Genomic DNA, 16792 nt, shown 5'->3' on the forward strand with positions numbered 1-16792 from the left:
GGCCCTACTATGAGTGCTCAAGGGTTCTGCCACTCTTAGAACGAACGTATGTGATTTAATTTCTTCTGTCGTCTACTTTCTATCACGAGATACTTGTGAAAGTTATGACTAAGGCCCTCTTTAGGAGTCAGGCCGGTAAAGTCTGCATACTAACCGTTTTTTTACCACCAGTCTGATTAGATGTTCATGAGGTATTTACATCATATGCTGTATTAAAGAGAATGCTGCATGTGGTAAACGCCACATGACTACAATGTGACAAGACCCGCCTATGCTTACCTCCAACCAAGGAAAACACGTTTCTCTTTCAAGTGAATCCCTTGAACTCAAGGAACTCCAATGTGGCGAAGGACCCCCCAGTGCCCACCTTCTCAGCGCCTTTGTGTTATAATGCACGGAAGGGCCATGTCTGCTGCTGCCGTGTATTACTGGGGTGAGACTTGTTACACTTCCATATCCATGCCCACCCTGTAAACAGTACAAACACCTTAAATGCAGGCTTCAGAAACACAGCAAGCGTCCATCTGCCCCTAGCGGCTGTAGACCTGGAGTGGCGAGCAGACCCTCGGATTTCCGCATAGGCTGTCATTCAAATCACTTGTCAGGTGAAGCTGCGGCAGGCATTCCTCAGCTCCCAGTCAGTTCTGGATATATCTTACTTATAATGAAATCAAAGGTTCTCCTGATGACGGTGCATGTGAGTGGAATCTATACACAATGAGCCATTATGTATTTTCTGGTGGTAGGTACGGTGTTAAATAGGGCTTATGTGTGTAGTCGTTTTCCCCCTCCAAAGGTGACCTTTCACCTGTAGTTGCTTCACTATCCGAGATGGGTTTAACGAGAAATCGCACATTTTTGAGGATCCCTTGTGTGGTCTACATAGCAGACTTGGGGTTCATAAAATTCTAGCGTCCGCATCACTGAAAACCCCACCATCAAACTAGGGGCTGACGCCTACTGATGGTGAACGACTGCGGCAGGAAGTGCTGATGCCTTTAAACTGCATCTGTTATCTCGGGGCCACATGGAATACTATATACCGATATATTCACTAAAACGGTGAGATTATGTAGGAGGTAGTGGCTTCAAGTTGCGTACACACGTTTGCTTGGTGCATAAGTGTTCTAACAGGCGGGCGCCATTTAACACCGGAAGTGACATGCCAGCGCATTTATCTATTCTGTTAGGCGTTTTTTCTAGGGCATTTCGGCTTTTTGCTTGAGCAGTAACTAGTGTTCCAGTGGTTCTCCTGTGAGGGCTCCTGCATATCAAACGTATGTGAAACGATCAAACACACCAGTACTGGGGAACTGTGTTCTGTGTCAGAGGGTAAATATATGCAAATGGCTGTCACGTTAAAGGATATTACGCGGGACATAACCTCAAGTTTTGTGGTGGAATGAAAATCGAGCTTTGACAGGAAATGAACTCACGCACGGACAGAGACACGCACACACATGGAACAGAGGACGCAGAAGCAAAGGCGCGACGACTGCTTGAAAGGAGAACACACGTATGAAGATGTATGTGCAAGGCTGCCCTCTATTGGCCGCAGAGAGGAGTGGAAGGCTTGCTGCCGAGTGAATAAAACAGGAGTATGATTAAATGAAAGTTAGTGTGTTATTTGGCAAAGAAGAGTTGCGGAAAACAGAAGAAAAAACCGGATGTATCGAGCTGAAATCATAGTAATTTCGGACTAGTTGCCGATCCAAAGAGTAGCGAAAACCCACCAAATGAAGGGCAAAGCACCCAGCAATAAGGCCAGAGAAGTGCACTGCGCTTCCGTTGGTGGGTTTTGTCCGTTCTATTTAAAATATCTAGAAATAAAGAGGATGATAAAAAGTGGTTGCCATGAACTTAAATTGAGTATTTTCAAATACTGCTTAATTTCATTTAAACGTTTGAGGTGTCGGCCATGGAAACTAGTCAGGGCCTCATGGCCGCATTGAAGGGAACCAGAAGAGCATTCGAGTTGCATCGCTGTGAGGCGAGGTGAGGGGCGCGAGCCAGCACCGCGGGAGCAATGGCGTCTCATGGGCACTTTCCATCATCCTCTTGGAGTTCTAGAGCAGAGTGTGGAAACCAGGAGAGGAAGGTACCTGCTGTGTGGAGGAGGGCTGCTGACAGAGGGTCCAGGCTGTGAGAGACTACCTTTGCCCCGTGGCTGTTTGCAATGAACAGGGGGTAAAGAAAGAAGAATGGTTCAGTCCAGGCAAATAAAGACAAGCTACTGATGAAAATCAAAGTAAAAGTGCAGCAAAGGAAAACAAATCAAATGAGGTGATTAATACCCAGGAACCAAGGAAACTGGCTTTTCTTGTGCCGGTTGGTGAATTTGGCAATGGTTTCGGGGGGTGTAGGACCCCCACAACAGTTACAAGTCCCATCAATATTGCCCTGAAGAACTTTGCATACAAAAATAACCTTCTGTATGTGCAAACTTTCAGGGCACTTTCAGGCTCATAATAAAAAAATAATTTTTTGAGGGCCAATTATTTAATCGATAACATATTTTGAGAATTAAAATGTTTCTTTCCACGACTGTTAAATTGTTTCATTAAATTGAAACATTCATGGGACCAATTGATTTTAGTCTAAGAAACAACGGAAAATGGTCAGCCTGTCAAACTCGCAACTCTCTTTTGGTTGTGCATCCTAGAATGAGCTTCCATACAGCTGCCATGGTGGAATGATAACAGGACACCCCCTCCACCCTCTTCTTCCCCCCCAGAAAAGCCAGTGTTCCTTTTACATTCTGCCACTAGGACCTACAGGAAACTAGTGAATGTAGCCAAACCCAATGCAGAGGATCATCAAAGTCCACCCGGACAGAAATCACAGGTGTTATTTAAAAAAAAGAGCAAATGAAACAGATAGTTCTACAAAGTGAACAGAACAGAATAATTAAAATCAATTAAACAGAATTATAAAGAAAGACGTACAACTGCAACTAGATCTAAAAAAGGAAAATTAAAAAACAAGGACTTTTTTGTGTTCGATCGCATGCAGGGCGTTGCAGGGAGGCCATGGGTAAGCGCCTGTTGTAGAGTGGAGTGTTTGGACACTGTGTTGTATGCTCTGCTTTCTTCCTAATGGGGGGGGGGGGTGATGTCAGTTTGATCCTCTGTACATATGGCCAGGATGCTACCCCTTCTGACCCTGTTCCCCAGAGCCAGGCAGGGGACGGGCAACTGGAAATTACCGTTCTGTGTCTGCTCGGGGTGCTCCTGCCCGAGACTGGGCTCAGAGATCCAGAGGTATCCAGTTCATCAGCTGATGACCACGAAGACAGTTCCTAGATCCAAAAGCAAAACATGTTAAAAATCATGTATGAACGACAAAGGAAACTCGAAGAGGAATGTCCCCTTTTTGTGATATTTTATACCAACTGGCCAGTCTGACATTAATACCGTCTCACCTAAACACAATATCCTTCCTGATGGTGTTGAATAAGCAAATAAAGAGAAGGAGAAATTACTTACCAGTAACGTTCTTTCTATGGATTCTTCTCCCACAGATTCCTCATCTGATAGAAATGCGCACCAGTGTAAGCTGCTCAGAAATATTTTTGACAGGGGGCGTAGTGCGGCGTGTCGTCATCCATCGACTCCGTCAAGTCTTGACTGCTCCACTCCTTGACTTCGGATGTGATGTTGGTAGTACATATATCATGTGACTGCACCCCCACATCCCAGTTCCCAACTTTTGCCCCTGTGCTCAGCAGCCGCAGGGAAGAATCCAACAGGATTTGGCCATGATGGGCCAAAAAATGTCACAAACTTTTGTTGTCATTCCGACAAGAGAAGTTTAAACTAAGATCAGAGACCAGAACCCTTTCATAGAGAGGCAGGCTGGGAGGACGATGAGGAATCTGCACGAGAAGAATCCATAGAAAGAACATTATTGTTACGTAATTTCTCCTTCAATGGATTGCATTCTCCTGCAGATTCCTCATCTGATAGACTCCCAAAGCAGTACAGCATTCAGAGCAGGGATGAAAGTCTATATCAGAAAGCTGTGTAACATGGCTCTCCCAAACTGGGAGTCAGCCTCCAGTGAGCCGCATCCAGGCTGTAGCGTTTTGCAGGTTTGTGTGGAGCGACGACCAAGTAGATTGCCTGACAGATCTCTTTCACTGGCACACCCCTTTGCAGCACAGAAGAGGTTGCCACACCCCTAGTGGAATGCTCCCTGGTGCCTGACGTCAGTTCCTTTCCTGCCTTCTTGTAGCATTCAGCGATGCAAAGGACTATCCAACGGGAAATTGACTTATTAGACAACACCAGACCCTTCCTCAACTGTCAAAAGGTGATGAATAGCTGATCATTATGCACAAAATCAGCTGTCCTGGCCACATAATAGCGCAGCAGCCTCTTGGGGCCGAGCCTGTGCAGCCTTTCCACTTCCTTGGGGGGTGAGGTGGTGGATAAAATACTGGCAACTCAATGCTCTGCGATATATGAAAATCGGACACCACCTTTTGCAGGAATTTTGGCCAGACTTTAAGCAAGACCTTCCCTATAAAGAAATGCAAAAATGGCAATTTTTAGAGAGCCTGTACCTCTCTTACACGCCTTGCCGACATGATGTCCTCAAGAAGGTTGTCTTAAGGGTAAGCAACCTGATAGAAGAATGCATGGGCTAAAACAGAGCCGCCATCCAGAAGGATAGCTCAGGGGCAACGCGCTCATCTTGGAAGCAAGACGACGCAGAGCAACACAGGTTCAATCCCCGGGTCCGCACTTAGAAACGTCTGGGTATAAATAAACAATTATAATTATAATTAATTATAATTTATAAGGTAAGCACCAAATACAGGTCCCAAGCTTGAACCAAAAACTGCGTTAGCCGAAACCTATTTAGCAGGCCCTTTGAAAATGGGGCCATCACTGGGATCATAAAGAAAAAATCTTGATCTGAAGACCTGTTAAATACAAAGTCAACAAATAAACTTTGAACCCTGCCTATCCGAAGGCACGAAGAAGCCAGGAAAAGAAGAAAGTCCAACACTGTGGTAATGGGACATCGCAATCCCAACACCATGCCTCAAATCTTCTCCACCTGCACGTGTAAATGGACCTAGTGTAAGGCCTGCGTGATGCCAGCAAAAATCTCAAATACCTCTTCAGAGAGGTCCCGGTCATCATATCTCATCCTCTCAAGAGCCATGCATGCAGATTGAGATTCCAGGTTCGGGTGGAGCACCCGCCCTTCCAATTGGGTTAGGAGGTACAGCCCCTGAGGAAGCCAGCGAGGTGGGCAGATGGCCATTTCCAGAAGGTTTGAGTGCCATGTTCTCCTCGCCCAGTCTGGAGCGATCAAGATCATGGTGGCCCGCAACCTCCTCAACCTCCTGAGAACCCACAGGGTGACAGATATCAAAGGAAACGGATAGAGGAGGTCAAAGACCAAATCCGCCCAGAAGGCATCCCCCTGTGCCCATCTCGCAAGGAATTCCTTCAAACAGAAGTGCTTGCACTTGTGTTGGCCCTCATGGCAAACAGATCTACCACCAGGGTCCCCACAGAGCGAAGATTTCCACGAGAACCTCCAGGCATACTTCACACTCCTGGGAGACAGCGCTCTGTCTACTCAGAGTGTCTGCCAACCAGTTCTCCGCTCCTGCCAGATGAGCTACAGAAGCGGAGATCCTCTTCTCCAGCAGCAAGAACCAAAGTTGGATGGTCTCCCTGCATAGGGGCAGAGACTGCACCCCCCACCCCTGCTTGTTGAAATAATGCATGGCAACTATGTTGTCCGTCAGAACCAGGACATTCTTCTCCATGAGGGATGTCGTGAAAGCCATCAGGGTTAGCCTGATCGCACGCAACTCCAGCCTGTTGATGTGCCAACAGCGCTCCACTGGAGAGCAAAGCCTGTTCACTTGCAGATCCCCGCAGTGAGCACCCGGCACTTCAGGGACACATCCGTGACCACCTGTGCTTGGGGCCATTGTGGCCAAAGAGTTACCCTGCCATCATGCTCTCCCTGCCTGCCCACCATGAGAGGTCGTCAGCCACAGACTTCGACACCCTGAGGACACCGTACATGTTGTCCAAGTAGTCAGACTATAGATCCCTCAAAAGCTATTGAAGGGATCGTATCTGCAGCCCATAAGGCGTAACAGGCGGAGGAGGAAAGTCGCTGGCAAGCTGTCATGACTCTGAAACATAGTGACCATCTGTCTGACACTGGTGACTCATACCTTGGATGGAAAGCCTTCCCTGCCCAAATGTCTAGGGCTGCTCCTTTGAATGAAGTGTTGGTGTGACATGGGAAATTCAGGGAGAAGCCCACTCTGCGAAGCATGGATCAGGTGTCATCGAGCTGTGTTGTTACCTGATCTGGAGAGTCCTTCTTTGGATAAACCAGTAGTCCAGGTAAGGGAATACGTGGACACTGGATCTCCTGAGGTGAGACACCAACACTGTGCCATCAGCTTGGTGAAAACCCTGGGCGTGGAGTTTAGGCCAAAAGCGAGCACTCTGAACTAGTAATGAGTGTCCCCAATGTCGAATTTCAGGAGCCATCTGTGCTTTTGATGGATTGGCACATGGAAATAGGCGTCCTGAAGGTCCAGCAACACAAACTAGTCCTGGAGTTGCATAGTGTGGAGTCTGGAGAGGAGAATTTCCCTCAATGTCACCATCCTTTCCTGATGTCAGGCTGGGAATCCTCTGTAAAAAAGAAAGCAGTTTCGCTTTAGACTGAAAACTGCTTGTCTCTTCTATAACCAATCACTGTCCTTTGGGTTATACTGCCCACAGCCAATGATACTCGTTCTCCTAAGCTACACCCCTGGTGGCCATCTTCAGATTTTTAAAGCACATTTCAGTGTTGGGAGCCTCTCATATTGCTCCTCGAGAATTGTGATTTATTTCAATATTTTTGGATAACGTGATCGTTTTTTTCTTCAATCCTTTCATCATCAACCATTGTAGGAGACTACCGGCAGCATGGAACTTGTTGTCGGTGACGATCGAGTTCCATCGTCGGATCTTCTCTCCAAGTTTCGTCAGGCCCAGGCTTGGGCCTACATCTCACCTCGACGATGTCTGTCATGCGCAAGAGAAATCTGTTTAGGCCCTGCAAGAAATATGGCCTGAAGAACATTTATTTTGAGGATCGGCACTTCAAGTGCCCGTTTCTCTGTCGTCCTGGCTCTCCCTCCTTCCCAACTGATGGAATGATGAAAAATTCAGCAAAGAGTTTCTCTACAACTTGTTTGCCTGAATCTTGTATATGCTCTCTCCTCCACTCTTGCTTATTGAAAGGCTTTTTATTCGGGTCCCAACCAGTTGGGAAGGATGGAGAGCCAGGACGACAGAGAAATGAAAAATTAACTTCATGGTGATTCAGGTTCTCGAGGTCCAGGCTCTCCCTCCTTCACAACATCCACCCACCCATCCTTCCTTCCCTTGCAGTACGCATGTACTTAAAGTCTACCGCTTCGGCGGAACACCAGGAACTGGGTGTGGATCGTTGGTGACGTGAGGGTAAGGTGTGGGCTGGCATGCGGATCAAGTGACAGCTATCTTTTTCAGGCATCTTTGCCAGCCTGCCTTCTGATCCTGGCGTTCCCCAACCAGTTGTGAAGGAGGGAGAGCCTGGACTAAGAGAACCTGAATCACCATGAAGGTAATTTTTCATATTGTCTGCATCCGGACGACGATGAAGACGGATACAATTTCTGCCGTGGGTTCCCGGCAAAGACCAAGCAAGATTGCTATTGCAGGTTAGTGGCTTGGCTCAAAGAGGAGAAGACCTCCGACGTGGCCGCCGGGCACAGTTATGCCTCGTCGAGGACCGGCAGGTCCCATGAGCGTGCTCCCTCTGACAAATAGAGGTCAAGGTCCTTTGAATCCTCCCCTACCGATGGGATCCCAAAGAAGGCGAAACATCATGCATCTAATTTCATGAAGGTTGCCACGGCTGCAGGGAGGACCTGCTGCCCGTTTCTGGCACCGTAAACTGTGAGCCTACCGGTTGGGGGAGTTCCCTCTGCAAGGAAGTCCCTGATTCCCTCCAAGCACAAGTCCTCTTCCAAGGAAAGGTCATTGAGGTGGAGGCCTACGAGAGGCCTGCGAGAGGCCCGTCGGCGGCTCTGTCGACTTTCTCAGCTTTTGGTCCCAAGGACCCAGTCGAAGACTCTTTCGTCTACCAGGACCACAACCCTGTCGAGAACAACTTCTTCTGCCAAGATCCCCACCTTTTCTACAGCCTCCTTTGCCGATGACCACGAAAAGCTTGGCCTGCACATTTGTGGAAAATACAGAGCTGTGGAGGTATGCCCCTCTACTTTGTTCCTTTATGGGAAAACATCAAAACACAGTATTCTTGAAGAGAAAAAATGGAAAAAAACGAAGGCTATCAAATATTAATTGTGGGACCCAATGAATCAAGACCACCTCTAATGTACATAGTATCTTATAGAAGTGTATCTCCTGCCAGAGATAACCTCCTGCATGTTTGGCAGGTGCACACATTCTTAGTGAAAACAAGTCAGGTCGTTGTGAAAAATCCAGGGATTTTTCCCACCTTACTACATTAAGGCACAAAGAAATACCGTCTCTCTCAAGTCTGATGCTGGAGGCAAAACAAATAGGGACAACCAACTGAGGGGAGACGTGATATTCTGCAATTTTATAATTCCCATCAACCCCTCCCCTTTTCTACCATCAGGGAGTATTCGAGTTCACATCCAATCTCCCCCTCCCCAATACTGAGGAACACAGGGATGAAGAAGAAGCAGATGGGAGTCATGAGGATTGCACATGGGAATCTACAGGCAATTGATCCCTGTGTGCAGGCTCCATGTTGTCCCCATAATGAGATCAGGCAGGGTCAGGCAATTACTGACAATTACTCACGCCTGACTTCCATTAATCTTCCCCGCATGTATAAAAGGCGCAGCAGGAGAGCACATATTGAGCGCGCTGAAACTGCAGAGAGGACCAGGAGAGCCCAGAGGCAGGAGAGAGCAGAAGGAACTGTCAGAAGAATCCAGAGAATGGAGGGGCGAAGCACTGAGCCTGTGCCTGTGAGAAGCTGCATCTTAACAGGGGGACATGTCTCCAGAGGACCAGAGAAGACATACTGCAGCCTGCTGGCTGTTTCCCCTGGTGGGCTTGTTTCCCCTGGGTTCAAGAAGGAAAGCCCAGGTGTCAGAGGGGCAGGTGGGAAGACCATGACCTCGACCCAGAGAGCTGCAGAAAGGTTCATCGCCAGCGCTGTGCCAACCAGATCGGTCTCATAGAAAGAGGGAGAGGAAATCCCGGTAAGCGTGCATGTGGCTGGAGCAAGAACCTAAATTATTTAATTTGAGGAAGAAAGCAAGAAATCGAAAAAAGGCCCATGAAAGGTATGGAGGTTTTGTTGGGTAAATTGAAGAGAGCGCTGGAATGAATATTGTTAAGAAGCGCGTGATGAAAGCACGCAAGTGAAGTTGAACTGCTGATGAGTTATATGAAGTTTAAAGCAAGCTATAATACCTTTGACAAAGTGGTCCGAAGCCACGTGGATGCTAAATCGAAGGTCTCTGTAAGGTATCCAGCTGCAAAGTAATAACAGTACATACATTTCTTATGAGCCCGGCAGAGGGAGACCAACTGAAAGAACTAATACATTTGAATCAAAGTTGTCCTGTGATGGGTCAAGCAATAATCCTAAGCACAGACGAAAGTCTTCGATTTTGATGAAATAGAGAAAGTTTTGAAAAGTATGTGAATTTGGTCGGAGGCCAGCAGAGGGAGACCAACTGAAGGTTTTGTGTTAAAGTGGGTCTGTGCCCGGGAAAGGGGGGCCATGGGTGAATTAAAAATCACCCAAGAAGTTGTACATGAGAATCCTGAGGAGAAAGAAACTTTTGAATGTTTGTTTGTCGTATCAGGCCCTCTGAAGTAAGAGACTTTGAATGGCAAAGAGACTTTGGACCTGATGTTGAAGTTTTGAACTGCATCCTCCTGCTAGAGAGGCTTGTCCCATGCTGAAAATGTGGGGAAGGGAAGTCAGCTACCTGAATATCCTTACATATCTGTTATTGAGCACTTTCCTTTTGCATAACATTGTTTCCCATGCTATTTGTATTTAGAAGTAAGGACTGGCAATAGGTGTGTTAGTAATGGCCCTTTTATTTGACAGGACACCACTAGGACTGCGTTATTATTATTTGATGGTTGTAGCTTGCTCCCATCTTTAGATTTAGGACTTGACAGGCATTTTTCAAACCAAGTTGAAGTTCAATAAACACCCTTGAACTGTGATCACTTGTGTCTGTCTTACTGTTTGATACCATGCCTTCCTTAAATCATTCAGAGAGCAACGCTGGTGTTTGCCGACTGGCTTGTTTGAAGAGATGACTGAAGTTCATTCCATCTCATTTTGAAGAGTCATGATGTTGTCCTGTACATGTTTTACACAGGGACATTGATCATATCTAAGTGAATCTTTATTTTTTCATCATGGCAGTAAAAAGGTCTGGTGGTGGCAATTAATTTTATTTTTATCGGGGTACCCACCCTGTAGTTCTTTTAGCTCGTCCCCTCATCACCATCTATGCCCCTTCTGTTAGGCTTATAAGATGCAGTTTGACTTACCACGGCCTTGCGTCTATGTCGTGACTCGAAGAGATAAGGTTGGTTCTGGAAGAGGCCAGTAAGCCACCATAGATTCAAAGGTTAAGCAAAAGGACCTTCCCCAAAGGCAGACTCAAGATAGGGGGAAACCCTCTGGAGAAGAAAAACCCTGTCGTGTCTGGGCAGCTCCAAGAATTTTCTCCAGGCAAGGAAGGCAGAGATGCAGGTAGGTAAGCAGAGGATTCCAGCGAGTGAAGTCTGAGGCCAGAACAGCACGGTTGAATGAGACAGAAGAGAAGGGAATCCAGGAGCTGAAAGCGCAGCACCGAGCAGAATGATCAAACGATGCTGCCACTGTTTGACAGGTAAGAAGAGGAAGGCAGTAGACCAGGATAGAGGGAGGAAACAAACGGGACAGGAACACAACGGAACGTCCTAGCAACCTACCAGCAAGTTGCAACGCAAAGTCTGTAATGATTAAAAACTGGTTGCCATCTTTGTGATGTCACAACATAACAGAGATCTGTATGAGATCTTAAACAACCAGACCGTTAAGAGTACTTGTCAAAAACAGCACAGCGAGCCCAAAGAGTACGCCGGAAGCGTTTCACACGCTGATCCATAACATGTCTCATTACCACGCTCTATGAAGGGAGCAGTGTGTGGGGAGAGGGTTAAACAGGAATGCTGGAGTTTTTTCTGCTGGCTGAAAGATCCTCAACACATTTGATCGTAAAGAACAAACCCTGGTTGACACATCTGCAAAAGTCTCTTAATTTTGCCATTTGTGGCATGATGCGTCCTATCGTCTTTGATTACATTATTGCAATTGTTGCAAAGTACACATGGCTACACCCCCATTCTTCATGGCAAAATGTGCTAATGCCAGATTGGCAGTTTTATGCATTGAGCTTAGGATAGTAGTGCATTTCACAGGAACTTTGGTTTTCTTAGAGAAACCAAGAAACAAAGATTCTTTGAGTTAAGTCTTGTGAATTTTGGAATATACAAGAAACAGATATTTAGATACATGCAAAGGCTAATGGTATTATTGAAATTCAATTTTTTTGCATCAAGAAAGCTTGTACAGATCGTCACTTTGGGGAAAAATTGCATTTTTATTTAATATTATGATGTTTGTCTGTTTTTGTCCACTGAGTGGTGTGCAGTTACTACCTTACATGTGAAGATTGTGTTGCTGTAATTTTCTGTCTGTTTCCTTGACTGAGGCACTCTCGTATCAAGCACCCAAAGTACATGAATTCTCAACTTTTAGGCATAGTGGGCCCAGAGACTGTAGTCCTGATTCACAGAGCATTTTCCAATGGGCTTGCGCCATTATAAAACACTTGTGAATCAGGCCCTGTGTGACTGGCAAAGTGCAAACCTGGCTAATTTAAATGTTCAAAGATCCTAAGTGGTTTGAAGGTACATTCCTGGCATATACATCAGCTCCCTGCATAGTTTGATTTGCTGATAGGGTTAATGCTATCTCCTCCTCTTTGATTCACAAAAAGCAAGAGACTTTTAGCATGACTATACACGACAGCCCTAGAGGTGAAATGCCTAGAAAGCTCAAGTTACAAGGCCCTCTACCTTCACTGGATCTTAGACTAGAGGCTACTGAGTTCAAGTGTAACACTTGGCTGTGGAGGTTGTGAAAAACCAGAGGATGTCTTACGTACTGATCCCCAGGGATTTGTCATCCAGGTGGCCAGGAAACGGCCATCGCTGTTGGCGTAATTCCTGGGTGTGGGCTAGTGCGGGAGGATCACCTGGGCAAGGGATCCTCGGGAAGTAGGGTAGGGGCACCCGATTGTGAGACACAGTATCCCCTTTCCTTCCAGACCTCTTCCCCATCCTACTGTGCAAGATATGCAGACTTTCCAACTCCCTCCCCACCTTTCCATGTAACCACTGAGATGAGGAAGAAAGGGACTGGGAGGATAAAGATTACTGACAGAAAACACAGTCAGACACATAAAACAGACTATCCCCTTTTGACAGCAGACTGTAATGAGTAATGAGGCCAGGCAAAGTCTGGCCTTGCTTTCCAACTACTCACACCTGATTCCACTTAACTGTCCCAGGCAGTATAAAAGGTGGAGCAGGAGAACACACTGAGTGAGCTGGAGATGCTGGAAGGTGCCAAGAAGCCAGTGGAAGACCAAGTCAGCTCCAGAGACCTGTGAGACCTGGAGGAGGAGAAAACCGCCCAGACACTGGCTCTCAGAGTACAGGGGAGGCTGCAGTGTGGATAGGGAACTGTACCTCCAGAAGGCAAAACCAGGGGCAGCTGGAGTTGCCTGGCGGTACCCACAGCAGGACTCCTGCACTGGGCCAAGCAGGCAAGCCCAGGTCTTTGAGGGTTAGAATGCAAGACCCTGACCTCACTTCAACATCCCCTTTTAACCCCTGCAGCTCCCAAGCCAGAGAAGAACAAGTTACTCTGTTACCAGGTAACGTTCTTTCGATGGGATGGTCCGATGACGTATTCCATATCTATGACAGTTATCACCACAGCTGTGCTGCTTTGGAAAATCTTTCGGCGTCTGCGTCAATGACGTCGATACGCTGCCCTCGAGGGCCTCCGTTGAGCCGACGTCACTGGATGTTATAAGTAGGACGCACAACGCCCGTAGCCTCAGTTGTAGTTTATTCCCCAGAACGTGTGGTACCAATCATCTGCCAGTATGACCACAGAAAGCCTTGCGAAACGTAAGCTGCAATCGCATAAGGAATTCTGTAGCGGGGTAGGCAGGGAGGGAGCGATATGGAATACGTCGTCGGACCATCCCATCGAAAGAACGTTACCAGGTAAGAGAGTAACTTGTTCTTCGAGGGGATTGGGTCCTCCGACGTATTCCATATCTATGACAGACTCCCAAAGCAGTACCAACGTATGGAGGAGGGAAAAAGAATTTAGAATATAGAAATTTTGAATGCCCTATCAAATTGCAGAGTGAAGGACCGCCTTGCCAAAGGCCAGAACCTGCCCATGAATAGAATCTAGGGAGTAGTGTTGTAAAAAAGTATGGACCGAAGCCCAAGTGGCTGCCTCACAGATGTTACGAATAGGAACACCCCTCTGCAGGGCAGTAGAGGCAGCCATACCCCTAGTAGAATAGGCCTGTAAGCCTACCGGAGGGTCCTTACCCACCAAGCGGTAACATTCAGAAATTGCCAAGATAATCCATCTAGACAAAGTCTGCTTAGTAGCAGCTTGTCCCAAACGCCTTCCAGCGTAACCAATAAAGAGCTGATCATCCACTCTGACCCGGGACATGCGTGAAATGTAGAAACTTAAAGCTCTCCTAGGATCTAACCTATAGAGCCTCTCCTCGTCCTTACCAGGATGCAGAGGAGGATAAAATGCCGGAAGAATGACCTTCTGGCTTACATGAAATTCCGACACCACTTTCGGAAGAAAGAAAGACGAACCCTGTCCTTCTGAAACACAGTGAAGGGTGGCTTAACTGAAAGTGCCTGTAACTCACTCACTCTGCGAGCGGAAGTGACCGTAACTAAAAATACAGTTTTCAGGGTTAACAGTCTCAAAGGACAAGAATGTAAAGGCTGAAACGGAGCACCCATTAGAAACTTGAGAACAAGATTCAAATCCCAACTGGGCACCTGGAAAGGTGACGAAGGGAACACATTAGTAAGCCCTTTCAGAAACTGAGAAATTAAAGGGATTTTAAAATAAGAACACTCCTCAGACGAGCTCTTAAATATGGACAGCGCCGCCAGGTAACCTTTAATTGTACCCACTTGCAAGCCCTTGTGGGCTAAAGAAAGCAAAAAAGACAGAACCACAGGAATGTCACATGAAAAAGGATCCACATTCTTAACCCTGCACCAGTCGCAGAACTTTCTCCAACGGCACAGGGACTTTGTTGCCAGCCGTCTGGCCGAAAGCAACACCTCCATCACGTCTTCAGGGAGGTCCCAATCCTTATATCTCAACCTTTCAGAAGCGTGAACGTTGAGGGATCTGACCTCTGGATGGAGAACCTGACCCCCCTCCCGTGAGAGCAGATCGTCTCGTTAGGGAAGACGACGTGGAGGGCAGATGGACAAGTTGAGAAGGTCCAGGTACCACGTCCTCCGGGCCCATGCCAGAGCAATGAGGATCATCCGGGAACCGAACCTCCGTAACCACTGCAGCACTTGCGGGATGACCGGGACTGGAGGAAATGCGTACAGCAGTGGGAAGGACCACTCCACCACGAACGCGTCTCCTAATGCTCCTCTTGGAGGAAATTCCTGCGAGCAGAACCCCCCCAAAGGGCGAAGATCTCCCGGAGAATCTCCCGAGCCAACTCACACTCGTGAGAGATCGCGCTCTGCCTGCTCAGAGCGTCCGCCGTCTCGTTTTCATCTCTGGTCAGATGAACTTCCGAGATCGAAATTCCGTGCTGAATGGTCCAGAACCAGAGCTGCATCGCCTCCCTGCACAGAGAAAGTGACCCTGCCCCCTTTTTTGTTGAGGTAGTGCATGGCCACTGTGTTGTCCGTCAGAATCAGGACATCTTTCCTCGCACAGTCGGCAGAAAAGCCATCAGGGCAAGCCTGACGGCCCTCAGCTCCAACAGATTGATATGGAGTCTGGACTCCGACAGAGACCAACGACTGCTGACTGTCAACTCGTTGGCATGAGCTCCCCAACCCATGAGGGATGTGTCCATCATGATCGTCACCTCCGGCCAGGGTAGCCAAAATGGAGCCACCCTCATCAGAGTGCCTTCGTCGGCCCACCACAGAAGGTCCTGAGCGACCGAGGAAGGCACCTGAACGGGGTCCGACATCCTGCCGGAGGACTGTGACCACTGCATCTTGAGAGCCCATTGCAGCGATCTCATTCGCATCCGGGCCTCTGGCACCAGACGAATGCAGGGTGCCATAAGGCCAAGCAACCTCAAGAACTCGAACGCCGGGAGACTCTGGGTACGTTGAAAATTGTGTACCTTCTGCTGAATGTGAAGAGCCCTCACCTGGGGAGGAAAACACTGCCCCAGGGATGTGTTGAGCACTGCTCCGATGTACTGGAGCCGCTGAGTTGGTGTCAAGTGGGACTTCTTTAAGTTGAGGGAGAAGCCCAGCTTGTGAAGGGAGACGCAGGTGACGGACAGATGATCCAGGACTTGCTCGGGAGAGCGCACCCTGATCAACCAATTGTCCAGGTAGGGGTAGACGTGAATCCCCCCTTTCCTGAGATACGCTGCCACCACCACCATGAGCTTGGTGAAAACCCTCGGGCGGAGGTCAATCCGAACAGCAGGACCCGAAACTAAAAGTGCGAGTCGCCAAAAGCAAACCTCAGGTACTTCTTGTGCTTGGGATGGATCGGCACATGAAAGTAAGCGTCCTTGAGGTCGAGAGACACCAACCAGTCCTGAAGTTGAAGGGCCTGGAGGACTTGAGAGAGTAACCATCTTGAACTTGTCCTTCCTGAGGAGTTTGTTCAAACCGCGCAAGTCCATGATGGGTCTTAATCCCCCGTCTTTCTTTGAAATAAAAATTAAGGGGAATACCATCCCTTGTTCCTCTCCGCTACAGGCACCAGTTCTATGGCGCCTTTCTCCAGCAGGGTTTGTATTTCCTGCGCAAGGAGCGGATCCGGACTCTTCAAAGAGAGATTCCCTGGTGGATTGTCATGAGGCCTCTGCCGGAAAGGAAGACAGTAGCCGTGGGCTATGATCTCCAGAACACACACATCTGAAGTAATGGCATGCCATTCTACAAGATTCTGCGCCAGCCTTCCCCCAACCGGCGAACCATAGGACATGGCCTCATGACTGAGCTGAAGCAGCTGCGGCATTGCCTGAGGGTAAAAAGGCAACTGCCCGAGCGGCCTTGGCACCTCGAGTTCCCTGTTTTCCACCTCTGGCATGCCTACGGTGGCCCCTTTGACTTGCAGCTGCTCTCGATCTACTAAAGGATGAGTTATATCGAAAGGAACCTCCCCTCCATTGCTTTCCCTTAGGACGAAAAGGCAGAGGTTGGCGAACTGCAGCGCTCAACGACTTCGCTGCAGCTTTGGAGGTCTGCAACCTCTCAAGGCTCTCGTCAGCCTTGCTGCCAAAAAGATGTTCACCATCAAAGGGCATGTTGAGGAGCCGGGCTTGCACATCGGGAGCAAACCCCGACTTCCGCAACCACGCAAACCTGCGTATTACTGTGCTTGCCGCCATGGATCGGCTGACACAATCTGC

The 16792-nt window shown here is 48.0% G+C and overlaps 1 protein-coding gene across 18 annotated transcripts in view; it reads right to left on the reverse strand.

Moving 5' to 3' along the window:
* SYNE1 (spectrin repeat containing nuclear envelope protein 1) overlaps positions 1-16792 on the reverse strand; it is a 1651720-nt gene that overhangs the window by 26693 nt on the left and 1608235 nt on the right. For 17 of the 18 annotated variants that reach the window (XM_069606781.1, XM_069606782.1, XM_069606785.1 and 14 more), the window contains 2 exons: positions 3206-3298; positions 2103-2167 (listed from right to left, as the gene is read on the reverse strand). In XM_069606781.1, coding sequence (XP_069462882.1) covers positions 2103-2167; positions 3206-3298 — 158 coding nt within the window. The remainder of the gene's footprint in view (positions 1-2102; positions 2168-3205; positions 3299-16792) is intronic. The other variant, XM_069606794.1, reaches the window with a different exon arrangement.

The sequence above is a fragment of the Ambystoma mexicanum genome, chromosome 4p (assembly GCF_040938575.1).
Source record: "Ambystoma mexicanum isolate Mex_15411 chromosome 4p, UKY_AmexF1_1, whole genome shotgun sequence".
Classification (NCBI taxonomy): domain Eukaryota; kingdom Metazoa; phylum Chordata; class Amphibia; order Caudata; family Ambystomatidae; genus Ambystoma; species Ambystoma mexicanum.